This window comes from Paroedura picta, chromosome 15 (assembly GCF_049243985.1).
Source record: "Paroedura picta isolate Pp20150507F chromosome 15, Ppicta_v3.0, whole genome shotgun sequence".
Taxonomy (NCBI): domain Eukaryota; kingdom Metazoa; phylum Chordata; class Lepidosauria; order Squamata; family Gekkonidae; genus Paroedura; species Paroedura picta.
The window spans coordinates 8,744,767-8,765,088 of NC_135383.1; the positions used below are offsets into that span (position 1 = coordinate 8,744,767).

Genomic DNA, 20,322 nt, shown 5'->3' on the forward strand with positions numbered 1-20,322 from the left:
AGGGAAGGAAGAGAAAGCTCAGGCAGCCTTTCACGGAGAAATGTCACTCCTCTTCGGCAACGCAGCCACACGGCTGCCCACTCGGGGGACGGTTATTTATAGCCGGGCTAATTGCAAACTCCCTAATGAGGCTCCAAGGCGGTGGACGACGGCAGAGGAGTCTTCTCCCACGCTGCTCAGGAAAAACACCCCAGATCGCTGTCAAAATATTAGGTGTATTTTTAAACAGGTAGGGAGGGAGATTTCGGATTTGAGCACAGGTTTAGCTCCCAGGCGGTGTTTTCATGTCAAGTCTCAGTCTTCGGAAGCACAAAGAAAAGGGGAGGGGGGTTGAGTGCACCCCCCCCCCCATTGCATTGAGATACTAACAAAAAGTGCAAGTACTAAGAGGTGGCATCTCTTCCCCCCTCCCCGTTATTTCCTCTTTCTCTTTCCTGGCAGCCCCCATGGCCCTCCCCTTCATGCTGATTTCTGTCCTTCACACCTATCAGTTGGAATCAAGGTGGGGCGCTCCCCCTCACTGGTGGTCTTCAGGCAGTGGGTGGACAGACTTATCCTGGATGCTTGAGGCTGATCCTGCGTTGAGCAGACGGTTGGCCTAGATCAGGGGCAGTCAACCTGTGGTCCTCCAGATGTGCATGGACTACAATTACCATGAGCCCCTGCCAGCGTTTGCCGATCACGGCAATCAGGGGATAGGCTTCATACAAAAATGAGCCCCCCCCCACCTCTCTCTTCTGAAGTGAACTTTGGATAGGCAATCCCCCCCTTAAAAAACACGGAAGCCGCATCAGTCTTACTCCTTGCAATTGGTGTCTAGAGTAGACGAATGCCATTTCAGAGAATTCCACCTCCCGGGATTCACACTCTCCTGCAAGAGTGGGCAATTGGGCCACGTTTTCTGCATTGGAAGCAACCAAACGGCCCAGCCACGCCACGCTCAGAGACAGAACTGCCGACTCTCAGCAGAGCTTGTTTCCACCAAGGTTCTGCGGGCTTAAAAGGACATTTATTTTTGAAGGAGTTCGGGCATCACCGCTCCCAAGAAACTCTGGCTGGGAGCCTCAACCGCAGCCAGATTTATGTCTGTCAAACTTTACCACTATTTTGCCCCCCCCCTCTCCCCTCCCCTGCAGTTTCCTGCCATTCTGCGGCACCAGCAGACAATTTAATTATAAAAACAGCATACATACTGCTTTTCCCGTCCCAGCGTACTTTCTGTTCCCGGCTTAATCAAGGATGTCTCTGAACAGTGCCCACTTGCTGTGCTGCATTTATGAGATGTCAAACTGCTGCAAACTGTCTAACTTTGGGTTTTTTTCTCTCTCTCTCTCTTCCCCGCATTCTTCCCATTTTCAGCAATTGGGAGTTTTCTGGGAATCCATTGATTTGCAAGCTGGAGGCGTTCCGTTTTGTTTTCAGAGTAGGAAACCAGGTCCATAGGAGATGCCTTGCTTTGACCCCGCAGTTCTGTCCTTGCATGGGTCTGGGTTGACTCGGCTTGTCCATCTTCCCCGTCTTCTAGCCAGCTCCTAGTCAACTATATAAAACGGGTGAATTGCAAGCAAGTAGCAAAAGGCCGTTTTATAGCACCTGGGGGAAGAGGATCCCAGGTAAAACTTAGACACCAAAGGCAAGGGGGAAATGTCAGATCGTAACGCATTCAGCTTCAACAAATTTCAACAGCTTCTATGCATGAATACAGCACCTGAGTGCTGGAAACGCAAACTTTTCAGAGAGGCAAATGATCAGAAATGGTGTGGATCAGGGCACGAAGAAGCCAGGTTGGATTTAGGGGCCCTGCGTTCAAATCCTGCTCCAGGCCTTTGCCAAAGCACCATTCCATCCTTTGTGTCTATCTTCCGAGGTTCACCTTCACAAAGGATAGCTTTCAGCGAGGACGAACCTGGGTGTGTGAACTCTGCTGGCCTCGCCAAGTTAGTGGCACCATCTGGGCGGCGTTAAACCCAAGCTCTGCCAAAGCTTGCGATTTCGTGCTGCTGCCGATCTTGCTAATCCCTGCCGACAAAGCGGTAGGCGACGGTTTACGCAGGTTCTCGTTCTCAGGATACTTGGATTCGCCTTGCTAAGCCTCTCAGGTGCAAATCCCAGCTGAAAGGGAGGCGTCGGCTCAGGGAAGAATACCCGTGTCCTCAGCCAATCACACGGGAGCGACCGTGCCGCTGGTGAAAGGGCAAGACCTGGATGGGATCGTCGGCCTTTTTACACTGTTCAAGCTGGCTAGATGCTCTACAACAGGGGTAGTCAAACTGCGGCCCTCCAGATGTCCATGGACTACAATTCCCATGAGCCCCTGCCAGCAAACGCTGGCAGGGGCTCATGGGAATTGTAGTCCATGGACATCTGGAGGGCCGCCGTTTGACTACCCCTGCTCTACAAGTTCTGCACGCTTCTGTCCCCGACAGCTGATGTGACCAACTTTCGGTGGCTCTCCAGAGGTCAATGGACTACAATTCCCAAGAGCCTTTGGAGGAAAAATTTTTTTTTTTAAAGAAAGGAACTCGACCCCTGCTTAGGTTTCACTGAGCTACAAGGCAGACGGCCTTTATTCACAATATTCCTGCAATAAATTAAGTACATATATATATATATTTATATATATTTTCAAGAGAATGGAATGAAAATGGAATGCAGAACGCCCGACATACGGAGCTGCGTTTTTTTGCAGGCCGCCGGGGAGAAGCAGCTTCCCGGGTTCGCGGGGAAAGGAATGAAATACTGGTGCCCCCATCGCAGCTGCTCTGGTCTTTGCGGAAAAGCTCTGGCGCTGGGGGGTGAGGCGGGGGGGCAGAGGTGGATCTGGAGGGGTGGGCGTTACAGGCACGAGCACCAACATGTTCCAGCTTCCTCTACACCTGAGCAGAGATTGCGAGGCGACTGCTTTTCAAAACCGGCGACGGAGACCGGTCTTCATTCATGTGCCAAGCTCTGGAAACTGCAGGCTGTGGTTCTCCCCCAGCAATCCCATCTCCCCCCTCCTCCCCCCCAGCCCAGGAGACTTTTCCGATCTACACCTGAGGCTTTTTCCTGGACATACAATTATTGACGTGACCAAGGATCCTTTTCCGGGGGGAGGGGGGAGCTCCAAGAGCCCCGTGTGGCCCCTCCCCCAGCCAGCTCTGCGGCTGACCTGGCCGAAATGCAGATTCCCTAACGTGAACGCGGACGGCGGCTTTCTCTCCCGGAAGCGAACCTTGCTGGGGCGTCATTGCTGGGTCAGCGGCTGCATCTTGGCCTGGCGCTTGGCTTTGGTCTGGAGGTAGCGGCCCTTCCCTTCTTCGAAGCGCCTCCGCTCGTCTTCGGTTTCTACCTGTCGAGCGAACAGAAAGCATCCGCACGTCATTACGGAGCACCCGGGGACGATTCGCGGCTCCCTGTCCCCCTGTTGGCCTTGAGGTCAAATCCCCAAAATGTTTTCAAGGCACGTCTGAAAAGGGACGGCTCTAAAGCGGGGGGGAGGGGGTGCCCTGGTGCCGCCACTACCGGCCCCAAAATGCGCATCTGGCCTTGAACAGGGCCTTTTCGGTCTTGGCCCCGGCTTAGTGGAATGAGCTCCCAAGTGAGATCAGGGCCATGTCGGAACTCCAGCAGTTCCGCAGGGCCTGTAGAATGGCGCTCTTCCGCCAAGCCTTTGGTTCAGAAACATACAAATATATTTTGTATATACAAATATACAAAATACACAAATAACTAACTCACTCCCACCCATTCGGGGAAACCCTTCCAGGGCTGGCGGGGAAAGCCAGGACTAGACGGAGCCTCCTTGGTGTTATTTGGGGGTGGCTCTTCCTGGCATGTGAACCTACATCTCCTTGCCTGGGCTCAACCCCACTTAATAGACCTATTGGCCAGCAAGTCATTTTAAGTGAGGACAGATGTCCTTTTAAAAAAAAGGAACACATCGGCATTTCTCACACTTCTCCGTGCATTTGACTAAGTCGTGAAAAACATGATTGCTTTGTGCAGCCTTGAAATTGCGGAATGGAGTCCCTTTTGCTCTCAGTGTGGAGGGGCTTCTGGGAAGGCTGCTGCTCTGGCTGGCTGATTTACACCTCGCCTGGTTCTGCTGCTCTTTCCTTAATCCGGCTTCCATTGCATGTCGCGGGAAGCAGCTTCAGAAGGCATGCCCGCCTCCCTCCGGCAAGCTCGAGGAGCTTTGCAAAAAAAACAAACCCAAACCCAGAAAGCCCAGCCAAACAGCTGATCTTGAAGCTCCCAGGGAGCATTAATGAGCTGCAGGGTTTTAGAAAAGCAAAGCTCCCCCTCTCTTCAGGCAGCATGTCCCAAAAAGAGAGAGAGAGAGAGAGAGAGAGAAAGAGAGAGAAAACATTCATGGCAAAACAATGGCTTTCAACTCGGAGAGCAGAACAAACAGCGAGGAAGGGGAAAGGGGGAAAGGCGGCTGGACCAACAGATGATTGAAAAAAAGGCCCTTCCGACGGCAGAAATCAAACCGGGCTTTGAAACGCTGAAAAGATCGGGGCAGCGGGGAATCGACGAGGCACAAATGTATTAATCGAGGAACGGCGCTCCCTCTCGCTCAGCCGCTCTCCTGGGCGAAGAAAAGAGCTGCCGGAATGAAGGGAGCTAAAAATAGACCCGAAAGGGGAAGCGGAATTGACAATGGCAGGTAGGAAAAGCCAGATGGGGAGGAAACGGGGGGGGGGGGCACAGATACGGACTAGAAACCCGGCTGGCTTCCAGAGCCTTGGTCGTTCCTATCGGTGCTTGTAAGCCGGGAACAGCAAAAGGGCGGCTGGAGAAGGCGGCTTAAAAAACTTCCAGTAAAGCAATAATGACCATTTGAAAGGAACTCCAGAGATGCTAAAGACAGAAATGCACGTTAAAGGAGAAATCCTGGTTCTCAAGACCATGTTTACCTAATAAGGCAAACCCAGAGATCATTGCCGGGGTAAAATAGGGACATGAGTGGACTTGAGGTGTAGCAAGCCCTTGGTACACCCTGCCAACTCATCCCGGCCATTTGTAATTGGTTCCCACTGATGTGACTAATTTTCAGGGTGGCCAAACGGTGGCTCTTTGGAGGTCCATGGACTACAATTGCCATGAGCCCCTGCCAGCACGCTGAAACAGGGGAAGGGTGAGAGGATCCAGAAAGTGGCAGTGGGTGAACCTTGGCCTGACTGCTGCTGCAAACTCCAAGCCTAATAATAATAATAATAATAATAATAATAATAATAATAATAATAATAATAATAATAATAATAATAATAATAATAATAATAATAATAATTTGATTTCGTACCGGCCACTCCTGAATGGCTCGTGTATAAATACCCCAATAAAACACAGACAAATTTTACAATCAAAGTAAATGGATAAGACATGGCGGAAAACCCAGTACAGATTCGAACTCGACCCAGTTCCTCCCCTAGGGGAGGAAGAGAAAGAACATGGGCCAGAGCCAGGAGCAGGAAGATCATGCACTGCACACTTGCAAAGGGACCTTGAAGGGGGGAAGGGGGAGATTTGACTGTCTTCAGCTTGATTTAACCCCTTCCCCGTGGGCACCGCTTTATGAAGAAAGGTTTCTCTGGACAAAGCCCAGGAAAAAACATGAGGCAAAGGGCAGCGGTATCTTTGTGAACAAGGAAACGGGTTTGTGTGGCCTTTCAACCCTGGAAGCTGAGAAGGAAAACACAGCACGGGAGGTTGCTTGGTGTAAAAACTCCATTGAAATGCAGCTGGAAATGCTTCCGGGGATGGGTGGGGGTGGGCTTCTTGCCTGCATGGACATATTTCTCGCCGGCCAGATGTTCTCCCAGGATGCTTACGCCTCTGGAATCCTCAAGGAATTTGGGCCGAAGGGAGAAAAAGAGCCGTTAGGATTTTGCCACGGAAGGGCAGGGGCGGAGTGACCCTGCTCACCACTAGCTGCGGGACAGGGAGGGGCTTCCCTTCCTGGCTCAGGGACACGTAGGTGAAGAAGGCGCTGACGGCACGGTAGCGCTCCTTAGCCTCGTCCACAAAGGGGTCGGCGTCCACAAACACCTCGATCTCCATGGACTTGTTGCTCGTGAAGGTCATGCGCCCCGAAATGGTGATCACGCTGCCTGCGGGAGAGAGAGAGAGGAGCCGGTTAGCCGAGTGCTCCCGTCCTTCTGGCAACCATCCGAGTCCCTGATTCTCTAGAACGTTAGGCAATTTTCGCGCGGGATCACAAACCCAGCCAGGAAGGACCTTTTGTGGCACCTTGGGCCGACGTACGATGGTCCAGTAACCCTCCCTCCTGCCACGTGGCTTGAGAGAATCTATGTAATAATTTTAATAGAGAGTAGATTTTGTAGCCCGCACTCCCAAACCCTCAGGGCACATAACATCAGCAAAATCAGTTTAAAAACTTTAAAGCAATCAGCATACACAGTCAACCCCTCTAAATGCCCAGATTTGGGGGGGGGAGTCCTGTAGAACAGGGGTAGTCAACCTGTGGTCCTCCAGATGTCCATGGACTACAATTCCCATGAGCCCCTGCCAGCAAAAGTCCATGGGAATTGTAATCCATGGACATCTGGAGGACCACAGGTTGACTACCCCTGCTCTAGAAGGGGGCCAATCTTCTAGTTTCTCCTTCTCCTCCTAGTGGTGAGGCCAGCTGTTCTGTGGGTGTTACTGTGGGAAGCCCGGTGGAACAGTTCCATCTTGCAGGCCCTGCGGAACTGACTGAGGTCCCCCAGGGCCCTGATCTCTCCCAGAGGCTTGTTCCACCAGGCTGGAGCCAGGAACAAAAAGGCCGTGGCCGTGGTTGAGGCCAGTTTCACCTCTTTCAGGCCAGGGACCCTTAGCTGATCTAGATCTGAGGATCATAACGCTCTTGGGGGGATTATAAATGACAAGGCGGTCTTGCATCTGCACAATTTTAGAATTCCAAAGTGCATGCAGGATGGGAAAAGGTTGCAACATGACTCACTCTTACCCTGTGAATTCCGTATTTTTCCCAATATTTGCCTTGTGAAATGTGAAAGTATAATCCCAATTTTTGAGGACGAGGAGGTCTGGACCTACCATAGACCACCAAGGACACACTGTTGATTAATAAGCCTCCGGGGAGGGCAGTATATAAATATAATTAATTAATTAATAATACATCTAAAGGGGAAAGGGATGGCTCTCTTCAAAGCTCATTTCTTGTTTCGGAGATGTTAATGTTTCTGATATAACCGAGGCAGCCAGTTTAGAGTTAATACAGTTGGGCAAATAAAACTGGTGTATGAGTCTGTGAATCCAACACAGAACGGCAGGGCATAAATATCCTTAAACCGGGAGGGGGAAACAGGAGAACTGCCGAGTCAGCTGGTTTCCCCACCGCTCTGCAAATGGAAGAAGAGCACCTAATCAGCTTTGACATTTCGAGGAGAAACAGCAGGTTCCTTCTCTAAGCAGCGCTATTATCCGTAATTTCAAGCCTCTTTTGTCATGAGAAAGAAGGGAAGTGGATTCCTGAGCGTGGAAAGCAAACAAGGCTGAGCCCCAAAACGAAGAATTTTCCTTTCGTCTGGCATCAGGATAAAAGGAAGAATGCAAGCAATGCCAGCGTGAGATTCCAGATGCTCACTGTGCCGTTGCAGGGAAGGGGCGGCTGGCCAACAGGGTCCTAAACAAAGCCTTGCAGGGGTCATAAGAGCCTGCCTGTTATGATCAGGACAGGGGCTGCCCCCATTCCCATGCAATGCACATTACACCATTTGGCAACCAGCAAACATGACCCAGAGCCATTAAAAAAAAGGAACATCTAGTCCAGAGGTGGCCAAACTGGCTCTCCGGATGAACACGGACTTCAATTCCCATGAGCCCCTGCCTAGGTACCTGGACTTTTGTTTGGGTTAAGTTTCCCCATATCCCACCCTCAAATTTCCAGATATTCCCCAGCTGTGACTTGCCTGGTGTGTTTCTGACCCCCCCCTACGCACACACACACACGAGATTAGTTGTTTATTTCTTACCATGGGCAGACGAAAGCCCTACATCGGGGGACCCACTACCAGAAAGGGACCAGCTGAACGTCCCGAGAACAGGACTCCCTCACCTGTCCTCCCACATCCCTATCACCAAGAACGCGGCCCAGCAACAAGACACCGACACCGAAGAGCAGCATGGGTGGACCACACGAGGAGAGAAAAAGCTCACATTGTATTAACCGCGGAGCAGAAATGGCCCCATGGGACCTTGGCCTAGCTGGCCATGGCCGACATCTACGTCGCGTGCCTCTCTGCCCAAATGCCCCCTTGCCATGCTGGTAAAAGGCTTGACAGAGAGAAAAAGAGGCGAGTCCCAAGGTTCATGTAATTTTAAACTCAGCTGCGAAAGCCGTCCACCCCAGTCACTTGCAGCTGGTGAGCTGTCACTTCTGGTACCCGTTCGCCTCGGGAAAGGGACAGACAAGCGGCAATTATTCCCTCACTGTGCGCCCTGGTGTGCAGGCGCGCGTGGGAGGGTGCAAAAGGAAGCTGTTTCCCCAAAATCCAGCCCCCGAGAAAGAACTTTTGGTGCCTTTTGTACGGCTCCGCTGGGAGGGTGCCGTGTTTCTGTTGACTGGGGGAAGTGGCCCTCGAGGTTGGCGAACAGACGGTGCATCTCTTGTGTACAAGTGAGCCAAACAATTCAGACACACACGACGTCACCTTAATCCTGCACCACACCATCAGTCCTTCAGGGTCAGTCTCATGTCTCGTGAGGGCCAGTTCGGTGCAGGGGTTAGGAGTGCGGACTTCTAATCTGGCATGCCGGGTTCTTTTCTGCGCTCCCCCACATGGAGCCAGCTGGATGACCTTGGGCTTGCCACAGCACTGATAAAGCTGTTCTGATCGAGCAGTGATATCAGGGCTCTCTCAGCCTCACCCACCCCACAGGGTGTCTGTTGTAGGGAGAGGAAAGGGAAGGCGACTGTAAGCCGCTTTGAGACTCCTTTGGGTAGAAAAAAGCAGCATATAAGAGCCAACTCTCCTTCAGTAATATCAGGGCTCTCTCAGCCTCAACCCCCTCACAGGGTGTCTGTTGTGGGGAGAGGAAATTGAAGGCGACTGTAAGCCGCTTTGAGCCTCCAGGTAGAGAAAAACGGCATATAAGAACCAACTCTTCTTCTTCTTCTTCTATTCTGCCTGGCAGCGGCTCTCCTGAAGAGGTCCTTCACATAGCTGACTACCCGACCTTTTTAACTTGAGACGCGGGGAATCGAACTGGGGGACCTCCTGGGTGCCAAGCAGAGGCTCTTCCACTAAGCCACAGCCCCTCCTTGTGGACCATTTTACCCACCAAACACGTGCCACGGTGGATCCTGCATTTGTGCAAAACAGGGGCCGGTCTCAAAGACCCCTGTATCATCCCCATCCGTTATCTATGCAACTTAGAACGGGGTTTTCCTAGGCTGCTGCAGATCTCTCATTACCCCCAAAGGGTGCCAGGAAAGGAGAGGACATCCATGGGAAGGAAAAAGAGGGACACCACAAACTGCTGCTGCTGCTGCTCTTTGTGGGATTTTTCCACTGCCGTCAAGAACAGCACGCTGAACTGGAAAAGTCGGTTTCTTGGGAGGCAGTTTTTCTCCACTCGGGGGTAAGCCGCTCTGACCCACATTCTGCGTCTCTCTCGTAAAGCTTTAAAAACCTCCTTTGATCCGCTGCAGCCTTTAGAATTCGCTGCATCTAACGCTGCCGGAAGAGCAGCGCTTGGTTCGTGGCACAGGGCTCAACCGTACGGAGTCACCTTCGGGACAACTGTGCCGGATTCCACCCCGGGAATATTCGTGTTGCTTCACTCCTGAAGGATCACGGTGTCAAGATCGGTTAAGTCTCTCTCAAACTGCGCGTGGTGAAAATCAAGAAGTAACTGGAGGCTCCTATGACCGGAAGCCCACTCACAAAGGCAGAGATACAGCAGGCAGCCTCCTGAATCAATGCCCGGGACTTGAGAGCCAGTTTGGTATAGTGGTTAGGAATGCGGACTTCTAATCTGGCACGGCGGGTTCAATTCTGCACTCCCCCACATGCAGCCAGCTGGGTGACCTTGGTGACCACAGCACTGATAAAACTGTTCTAACAGAGCAGTGATATCAGGGCTCTCTCAGCCTCACCCACCTCACAGTGTGTCTGTTGTGGGGAGAGGAAAGGGAAGGAGATTGTAAGCCGCTTTGAGACTCCTTTGGGTAGAGAAAAGTGGCATATAAGAACCAACTCTTCTTCTTCTTCTTGCTTTCTCCAGTTGCCCTCTGCCCTGTCTTTGAGCCAAATGTGAACTACTCCCAAAGAGCTGCAGGGCCCAGTCACCCAAAAACTCACTCTTACATAAACAGCTCACAAAGGCAAAGGGTCTCTTAGCAAGTTGCCAAGAACTGCAAATGAAACCCTGATGCTCAAAGGCAGCGTACCTCTGAAAATCAAATGCTAGGGATAAAAGGGAAGGGCACTACCTTCATATTCCGGGAGAGCCAACTACGGTTGGCAACAGTGACTCTCATTCCTGCGGGCCAACCAGATGCAGGGCAGGATACCATCATAATGGAAGAGATAAGCGCGGATATAACCAACCACCCTCCTACTCGCAGTGGGGCCTTGGAGCCCCGAGATGAAGCAGACAGTCCCTCGTCCTCAATGCTGTTTTTCTTCCACGCTTCTAAGGGACAGTGATGGTATTTCAGGATCAGATGGCCCAACTTGGAGGCGGTTATTTATTCACTTCTCTGCTGTCTTTTCTGGCAATGCTCGAGAGACTCAGCAAAGGAAGAGCTCACGCGTACATGCACAAAGCCCAGCCAAGGATAAAAACAGCAGCACGTACGTAAGCTTCTGTGGATCCCTCCGGGGAGAAAAGCAACCTAGAAACACTCGCGTTAAAAAAAAAAACAACCCAAAAACGACAACATCATGAAACCACTGACTAGCAAATTATTAATTCGGAAACATGCCTATTGCACATATACGCTTCCTAAAGATGCCAGAGATGTCCTCTTCTGTCTAGATCAGCCAGGAGCATTCCCTGCAGCAGGCATTGTCAACCCTGGAAGGTTCCTGAATGCCCGGGAGTTAGTTAATTAGTTTATATATATATAAATAAATTTCAGGTGATATGATCATATATGGTCATGTTGACTTGCCCTCCCCCCCATAAAGGCCAGTGATGGGCCTGGAGGGGATGGGAAGGGGAGGGGCCCCAGGTGGGTGACCTTGGTCTACTCACAGTCCTGTTAGAGCTGTTTTTACAGAGCAGTTCTGTCAGAGCTCTCTCAGCCTCACCAACCTCTGTTGTGTCTGTTGTGGGGAGAGGAAGGGGGAGGGGAGTGCAAGCCACTTGGAGACTCCTTCGGGGAGAGAAAAGCAGCATAGAAGAACCAAGTCTTCTTCTTCTTCAGTAATATCAGGGCTCTCTCAGCCTCCCCTCCCTCACAGGGTGTCTGTTGTGGGGAGAGGAAAGGGAAGGCGACTGTAAGCTGCTTTGAGAGTCCTTCAGGTAGAGAAAAGCGGCATATAAGAACCAGGTCTTCTTCAACATCCAGCCCGGGAAATGGTTTAACTGATGGGGTGATTACAGTGTATTTTAGTGGAAGTTTAAGATTTCAAAGCTTTTATTGTTGTGATTCACCCAGAAACCTTTTCAAAGAGGGGCGGCCTAGAAATCTAAGGAGACAGATGAAGAGATGCTAGGTAGTTAGGTAGGTAGACAGATTTAAAGAGCAAAGGCAGCACCCCTCAAACTGGACCTGGAAGTCAGAACTTTGCAGATGATATGACTCTACGGAAGCACGGCAGGGGGGTGGGGAAAAGGGGGCTGAACAGGATTCTGGGTGTGGGATTCATCTCCCTGAGAATCTCGGCTTTCCAGCTTGCTTGTTTATTGGGGAGGGGGGGGGAGTTTCCATCCCTGATGGCAAACACAGATATGCTGGAAAACATGTGGGCGATGCCAAGCGAAGCGGTCACAGCACAGAGCGGCAGCAGAACAAGATTTCCAGCAGTCGGGGATTCGGCGCCTTCCATAGCTGCCGGCTCCTCCCTGTAAGCTGCAAAGCCCCTAATACATTATGCAAACTCCAGAAAAGCCATGGGAAGATGCAATCCATTTGCCTAGCGTGCGCAAGCCCAGCAGAAGGGAAGCTTTTCTCAGTGCGGGATCTGGCTAGGGAGGGCATGGGAAATTTTGATGTTGTGCGTGGGGTGAGAGACGCGCTGCTCGGCTGGAAGCCGGGGCGCTTCCCCCAGCTTTGGCTTAGCGTGCCTGCAAATCCTGGGAAAGAGATGAGCCACGGCGTTCTAAACCGGGCCCGGTTTGGGAAGAAGCTCTCTTAGGCTCTTGTACGACACGGCCGAAATCCAAGGAGCAGAAACGAAGAACAAAAGCTAGATGGCATTTCTGCCCGCTCCACGCCAGAACGCGGTCAGGCGTGCCCAAGGAGCCGCCCACGGTACACGAGCGTGGAGATCAGTCCAGCGGTTTCTTGTACTTGAAGTCATGGTTCAGAGCCTTCTCCCATTCCCACCGCCGGCCGGTTAAAACGCAGCCAAGCTGAGATGCAGCATCTGCAAGGCAAGGAGGAAACGCCTCCCCCGCTGCCCAAGCTGTGCGACTCGCTTATGTACCTTTTTTAATCTTCTCGTGGAAATTGATGGCGTCCACCGATGCTGTGACAATGTTGGTCTTGCAGTGGCGAGCGGCGACGATTCCAGCTACCTCGTCCATCAGCTTCATAGTTACACCTGCCCCCCACCCAAAAAAAACGGACACGGGTTAGTCAGCTGCGTCAACAGTCTCTAGGCGCAAGTCTACGGCTGTGATATAAAGCAGGGGTAGTCAACCTGTGGTCCTCCAGATGTCCATGGACTACAATTCCCATGAGCCCCTGGCAGCAAATGCTGGCAGGGGCTCGTGGGAATTGTAGTCCATGGACATCTGGAGGACCACAGGTTGACTACCCCTGATATAAAGGAATGCTCAGTCTCAGCTCTGCAAGCCATGGGCTACCTGTGCATCCATCCTCTAGATCAGGGGTAGTCAAACTGCGGCCCTCCAGATGTCCATGAACTACAATTCCCAGGAGCCCCTGCCAGCGAATGCTGGCAGGGGCTTCTGGGAATTGTAGTCCATGGACATCTGCTCTAGATTTTAGATCTTTAGACATTAGCCATTTTTTAGACCCCTGCTCTAGATTTTAATCTTTAGACATTAGCCATTTTTTAGACACCTGCTCTAGATTTTAGATCTTTAGACATTAGCCATTTTTTAGACCCCTGCTCTAGATTTTAGATCTTTAGACATTAGCCATTTTTAAGGCTCTCTTCTGTCCTGAGGACTAGCAACTTGCTCTCTCTGGGGCCTACTTGGTTCGTGGCCGGTAAGCCGAATTCAGGGCTGCGGAATGAATACCGCAACTGACCTGTGCAAGAGCAGAAACTGGTTCTGCCGTCAGAATTCACTTGCCTGCAAACTGCAGGCCGACTTGAAAAACCTAGCAAGTCCCTAACTCTTAGGACCATCAACAGAGGCGCGAAAATGCTTGGGGAAATAGCGGAAAGGAGGTTTTTAACACCCTTCCCTGGCGGGTTACACGTTTCGGCTCCGATTGGCAAATCAGCTGAATGTGTGGGTTGCTAGAGCGTGATGTCAGAGACGTGTTGGGGAAGGGGGTGGAAGCCAGCCTCTAACATTACATTAAACTCTGGGTTTATAAAGTGCATTTGAATGCAATGACACGTCGTAAGCCCTGGGGAAGGACGGCATAGAAATGTGATGAATAAATAAAAGTAGCAAGAAGTCTCACTGAATTTTTAGTAAACCCCCACCCCTAGCCTTCACCCTTTGCTGGATTTAAAGGCTCAAGTACTTTTGATCAGCGTTTGCATTTGGGGACGCCGGTTCTCAATCCCTACCTGGGCCAAATCTGCCGATTGTCTGCCAAAATCCTCTTTAACTGAGATAGCTTTACAAAAGGCATTCCTGATGACCAACGCCCATCGGCTCTGCCACGTTGGCAAGTCAACTGTGCAAACTACTAGATCAGGCCTTCCTAACCAGGGTGTCGTGAAACGCTGGGGTTTCTTGAAGGCCCTGGAAAGGTTTCCTGAATGGGTGGGAGTTTTTAAATACATTTTAAAAACTTGTTACATATTTATCGGGCGATACGACCACATACGGTCATGTCGACCCGGCCCGCCTCCCGAAATGGCCAATGACAGGCCTGGAGGGAGTGGGAAGGGGCGGGGCCCCGGGAGCGCGTGTCCACAGCTCTGTTTCCCAACTGTATTCTTCACCATCGCACCGCTTCTGGGGCTTCTCGAAGCCTGAAGAACGTTGCAGGGGGCTCTCAATGGTAAAAGAAGTTGAGAAAGGCTGGAGTAATGCATCAGACTTCCTAACCTCGCTCAGCAGCCACTTCCCCCCTGGCAATCAAATTCAACCAGGGCTTGCCTAGATGTCCACCCCGGAACTCATAACAACAACCAACCATTCCCCTTTGCGTAAGTGAGGCTGGGGGTCTTTCCATCCCGACTGTGTCGTTGGAGGACGGACACCCCACGGCTTCAGGTTAGGAGCTTGTCCCACCTCGAAGGGTCTGAGCCCTGGCACACCTGCCCTTCGCAATTAGCCGGGCACCAGCCTGCATGGAGCGGCTTCGAGAAAGGACCGCCTCTTCCCCGCAAACGGCTGGGTTTGACGACATAAGACGCCCATTAAGCCTTCAAAGAATGTGTCGCTGGTTTTAACAAGAGCATTAATGGCAATCAAATATTAAGGGACTGGGAATTGGGGATTTTTCTTCTTTTTTTTTAACCACCATTGCCTGATCAAAGGCAGCTCGCCTTCTTTCTCCAGGCTTCAATTGCCTCTTTCGGCAAGGCTGAGGAACATGAAAGGAGCTCTCCTCCCCGCCCCCCTCCCCAATTCAGCGGCAAACTGCGCCGCTCGACTCTGGTATTGCGGGCTAAGCAAAACATTCATCACTGCAGGTAGGACGGCTTGGGGGGGGGTTGAGGGGAGGGAGAGCCAAGCGCTGGTGGGAGGAGGGGGGGGGACTTTGCCCGAGAGGCAGAGCAGGCGTTCCATCAGCGTTCCTCCTCGGTGACAGATTTCCCGGCAGTTCGGAAGCCCCAGTCATGGTCGCCCGTTGACAGGAACAAAACGATTACCGGAGAAGATGCTGTGCTTGTCGTTTTCGGGGCTGCAGCACGGAGCTCGGGTGGAAGATGATGACCCGAAGTGGCTGCCAAAGGGGGCGGTGTGATCCCCCCCCCAATCAGAGGGGAAACGGGGAGCTCAGTTGTGCGGATTCGACACAAGCACGATGCCTTCTCCTAAGATGACATCGGGGAGGAAGCTCTGAAGTTCGCAATCTACACAGCACCCACGTAATAGGAGCCATGTTGAATCAGGCCAACGGCCCATTCAGTCCAATACTCTGTGCCACATGGTGGCCAAAACCTGCTACTGGGAAGCCCACCAGTGGAGCCAGAAGTCCAGGAGCCCACCCCCCCCCGCCCCAAGCACTAAGAACACAGAGCATCATTGCCCCAGAGTGATAGATCTATACCTTGTGGCTAATAGCCACTCACAGACCACGTGTTTATCCATCCACGAAGCCCACCCTTGTCAGAGTAACAGCACGGACTACAGTGTCTATTCAGGACTGGGTATGCTGGAGATTTGCCAAGGTATGCATGCCGAACCCGCTGCAGGGCTGCCCTCCGAATGCACTGGACAGCCTCCAGGCAAGCAGAAATCTAGCCCCACGGGCAAAAAGCCTCTACTCTCCTCTCTTTCTTTGCAGTGTTCGTTTTCGACATGCAGGGAGATTTCAATATAGAGAACATGCCAGAACGGTGGGCCCGCCTCCCTGCAGTCAGTCCAAAGAGGGATAAGTCCATTTTACCCTCGACGCAGCACCATCTTGGTCCCACGAATGTATGGGCATAATCGGGCCTCGCTACTGCGGGGAAAGGTTTGGGTCGCGGAAGAGGAGGAGGCTGAGCTGCATCTCGGAGAGGGGAACCTGTCGTTCCAGGAACAGGGAAAGCAGCAGTATCCGAAGGCACAAAGAGGGCCCTTCTGCCGCTGAGCCTCCACGGGACAGAAAGGGCCCGAAGAAGAGGATACTAAGGGGGCAGCCAAAGGCGCAGAGGGCGGTGGCAGAAGGCGGGGTCCAGCGAAAGAGAGAGCACCAGAGCCAAGATTAACGGAGTGGGATGACGCAATCATAATGGCAGGAAAGGGTCCCCATCATATCTCCCCTACCCAAGCTGCGGCCATGGGGGGGGGGCTTATCCCTACCCACCACCGAAGAAACCGTCTCTAGGTTTAGCAGAAAGCTGTCTGTCGAGTTCGGTTTACGATTCCACATTGCTTTCGGCGCATTCCGCCGAGATCCAGCCCTGTTTGGCCTGAAGCAGGGCAGCGTTGCAAGCGTCTACTGACAGAATAGCTAACAGTTACTAAAAATACCCCGGCAAGCTCACGCTCACAAAAACCGTGACTTCCTTTCTAGCTCCTTTGGCTGCTTTTAAAGCAACAGGGTTGGGGGGGGGGATAAGCTGCGTTTCTCCCCCCTCTGCCGCCTGCCAGCCACCTCAACAACATGCAAGGCCTTCTGCCGTGGGATCGCCTCCATTCATCCAATAAAGCGCCACGGTCACACGATCACCGGGCAAGCCATCTTCGGCGCTATGGGAAGATTTAATCACCTTCCTCCAAATCCTGAAGTTCTCCCCGGCAGGGACCACAAATAGCTTACGTCGTTCCCCTCGCTGCCGTTTTGCCTTCACAACAACTCTGCGAGGTAGGCCAGGCTGAGGGCACAGAACTGGCCCAAGGTCACCTGGCAAGATTCCATGGCACAGTGTCCCACATCCCAGGCCAGTGCTCTAACAACCTCATCACATTGGCTCTCAGGGCCTTGAGGAGTCTGGGATTTCTGGGATTTCTCAAAACCTGAAGAATGTTTCTGGGGTTTCACAAGGGTAAAAGAGAAAGGTTGCTTTAAGGAGATGGCCCTTTTGTCACTTCTGCAGTAGAGAACCTGTCAGGGTGGAGGCTCTGAAAGCATTTTAGGGTCACATGGATCCGGGAACCCACACGGGGCCTTATCTTGGCCTACTCTAGGAAGACCCTATTGACTTCCCTTTAAGCACAAAGGCTCTCTTATACCAGGCTGCAAACAGACAGTGCAAGAACACATGCTGTCCACCCTATGGCTCATCCACCATTCACCCCTTCCTCAGGCCAGACAGGAGCTACAGGCCTCGCACAAAGACACCGAAGGCTTAAGCAGTTTGAAGTACCTGCTGCCTTCCCCCCATTCTGCCAATTTCCATCTCTTTCCCCCCAGAGTTTGTACACACTTCATCGGATAGACAATTCCAGCTGCCACCCAAAGACGAGGGATAATTACCGAGACATTTCTCGGTAATTCTGCGCTCCGTATCAGAAAATGAGATTTGTCATTCCACAGATGACAACCAAATTGTAGGATATCCATTTGCTAGGGAAGGGACTCCAGGGTACTTCCCTCCCCCTTCTTCCCATTAACAGGAGGGAACAAATGAAAAGGCACGGAGCGTGCTTTGTTTTTTTGCCTGCGAAAGGACAGAGCCGCAAGTTTTGAGGTCCATTCGGGAACAGGAGGAGAAACGGCTTGGGGGAAAAGCTGCAAAAGTTTGCCCGGGTGCGAGACGCAAAACGAAAAGCACATCATGCACCAGCCTGACCCTGTGTACCCAGCAGGAACAGGCAGTATTTTTATTACAGGATTAATAAAACGTATTCTGAACACAATTCTCTCCTGGTACCGATGCCAAAGAACTGGGTTCGTGCTGTCCACCCCGGAGTTCCTCTTCCTTCCATTTCTCTTGTTTCAGATTTGTATCAACGCACGACAAAGTGTCGGCCGGGCCTTGCCGCCTTGTACATCTTGCGCAAATGTCTGACTCGGCCTATCTCAACTTTTTGGTGGTTGAGAAACCCCTGCAACTTCCAGAAACCCCCAAAGCGGCCTGCTTGTGCGGAATATGGTTGGGAAAGAGATGTGGACACGCCCACTCAGGGCCCCTCCCCTTCCAACCCCCTCCAGGCCCATCATTGGCCATTTGGGGAGGAGGGGGAGGCATGTCAGCATTACCATATATGGTCACATCATCCGACAAATGTTTAACCCTTTCAGGGCCGCCAAGGAAGCCCCGGGTTTCACGAAACCCTGGTTGAGAAAGCCTAGATTGAAAGACAGGTCAAGGGCGTCACCCATCCCAGCTGCATACAGGTAACAGGTAATATTTCCCCAGGTATGAATGTTTCCCACTTTACACCTCTGCCATCGTCACCAGGAGTCCCATGCAGTATCTGAATGATTCCTCCTTTCCTTAAAAGTGACTTTGCCATAAAGAAAATCCAAATCCAAAGCAGCTTTAGACGCCGCTGGCGAGGGACCGTAGGCAACGGTAGCAGCATCCGCTGACCCCAAGCCCTGATCTGTGTTAGAAGAGATGTTCTGCCCATCAAATAAACCCTTGATTTGCACTCTACAAAGAGCTGCGCACACACAAACACACACAGAAGCCTGGAGTACAAGCAAGCAATCTGCTCCCAGTTGACTCGGGAGGAGATTGACTCCAAGAGCTCCTCTCTTCCCGCCTGCTGCTCCGCTATTGCTCGCCTGTCAGTGACAAATGAAATCACATTAACCTCGATTTACAGAGGAGGGACTTAAAACGTGGCATCCATTTTTCCTCCCTGCTAACCGCGGCAATGGCCAATTAATCACACGCCCCAGGGGAACGGCTGGCCCGGCGTGTCTCACAAGAGCCAAGAGGAGCCGGTTAGCAAACGGCAGCCTCTCCTCCTCTAGGTGCCAGTGGGGGAAGCCGAGGAGATGAAGCCTGCCCCACCGTTAATGCTGGACTGGTTGTTAATGCAACCAAGAACCCCCCCCCCTCTCTTCGGCTGCAAAAGGCAGAAATGGGCTGGATCTAGTGGCCAAGATAGTGTGCCGAGGTTGCACGTTGGGGCTGTAAAGCAGGGGTAGTCAACCTGCTGGCAGGGGCTCATGGGAACTGCAGTCCATGAACGTCTGGAGGACCACAGGTTGACTACCCCTGCTGTAAAGCACAATTGCACTGCGCCTGAGGTAGACGTGAATGAGTGGTGAGGTCATGGCTTGACTGAAAAAACTCTGCTTGGCAGGCAGAAGGTTCCGGGTTCAATCCCTGGCATCTCCAGGCAAAAGGATGTTAGGGACCTGAGGGACCACCTCTCCCAATATGCAGAGAGCATTGTGCTCTCCAAATACCAACCACTGGGAAAGACGGTATTTCCTGGTCCGACTCTTGGCGATCCTACGGCACAAGTGCCGCCACGGTTTCCGATCTTGCGCCGCTTCTTTTAGTTGTGTGACGTTCTGGCCGGTGTCCGTTTTGATAGTGTCTAACCACCGTGCCCTTCCTTCCTTTTACCCCGGACCAATCGCAGCATAACTGCTTTCTCCACAGAGCTGGATTGCGCGACATCGCCAAAGTCAGTGAGCCGGAGTGTCGTGATTTGGCCTGATCAGTCTTCGTGCGCTGTAGTGTTCCCTTGTCCGTGACGTTTCCCGTCCACGGAACCCGCAGAAACGAGGTACAAAAACCAACTCTCTTCTTCCTTCCTTCAAGGAACGACTGAATGAATCTATTTGTACAGAATCCCTGCGCAAGCTTCCTTGCTCTGAGGGAATCTTTCTTCTCTGCAGCAAACCGGACAAGTGCCAGCCTGCATCCCGTCTGATTAAGTACGTTGAATGCAGAACTCTTGTCTCTGGACACGCAAGCCTTTGTCTTTCAGCCTCATTTCACAGAGGCGTCATTTCCCCATTATTCCATGCGCAAAGAGCCCGGCGGCCCAAACACGAACCACGCGCCACTGAAACTGTAACACCCTGCCCCATTGCGGCCTCTTCCCCACAAGCCAGATCCACGGGAAGAGGCCAAGCGCTGCCGCTTTTCCACCCTCGATGGTTCAAACGAGAGCTCCAAGAGGCAGAAATAAAGTATTAGGACAATCCTGACCGTGGGCAGAACGACGCCACCAGAAGGTCTCCATTTGATTCTATCGCTTGATATAAGCCAAGGGCCCGTTTCTCCGAAGAGGGCTCTTTTTTTTTTTTAATCACACGGGCCTAGATAACCAAGGAGCTTCTCGATAATGAGGAGTTCCTATAGCAACTGCTCCTTTCCGCTAGCGCGACTGGAGTCCCCGGTTCACCTGCCTGCAAGTGGAACATTTCACTTTCTGAACAAAAAAGTTTCCCGAAAGGATCTTCTCGTTTCTTTCCGGGTT

At 52.0% G+C, this 20,322-nt stretch overlaps 1 protein-coding gene across 2 annotated transcripts in view; it reads right to left on the bottom strand.

Moving 5' to 3' along the window:
* Positions 1–2,533: 2,533 nt before the first annotated feature.
* ACOT7 (acyl-CoA thioesterase 7) overlaps positions 2,534–20,322 on the bottom strand; it is a 39,247-nt gene continuing 21,458 nt past the window's right edge. For both annotated transcript variants that reach the window (XM_077311707.1, XM_077311706.1), the window contains 3 exons: positions 12,609–12,725; positions 5,911–6,095; positions 2,534–3,331 (listed from right to left, as the gene is read on the bottom strand). In XM_077311707.1, coding sequence (XP_077167822.1) covers positions 3,227–3,331; positions 5,911–6,095; positions 12,609–12,725 — 407 coding nt within the window. In that variant the 3' untranslated portion in view covers positions 2,534–3,226. The remainder of the gene's footprint in view (positions 3,332–5,910; positions 6,096–12,608; positions 12,726–20,322) is intronic.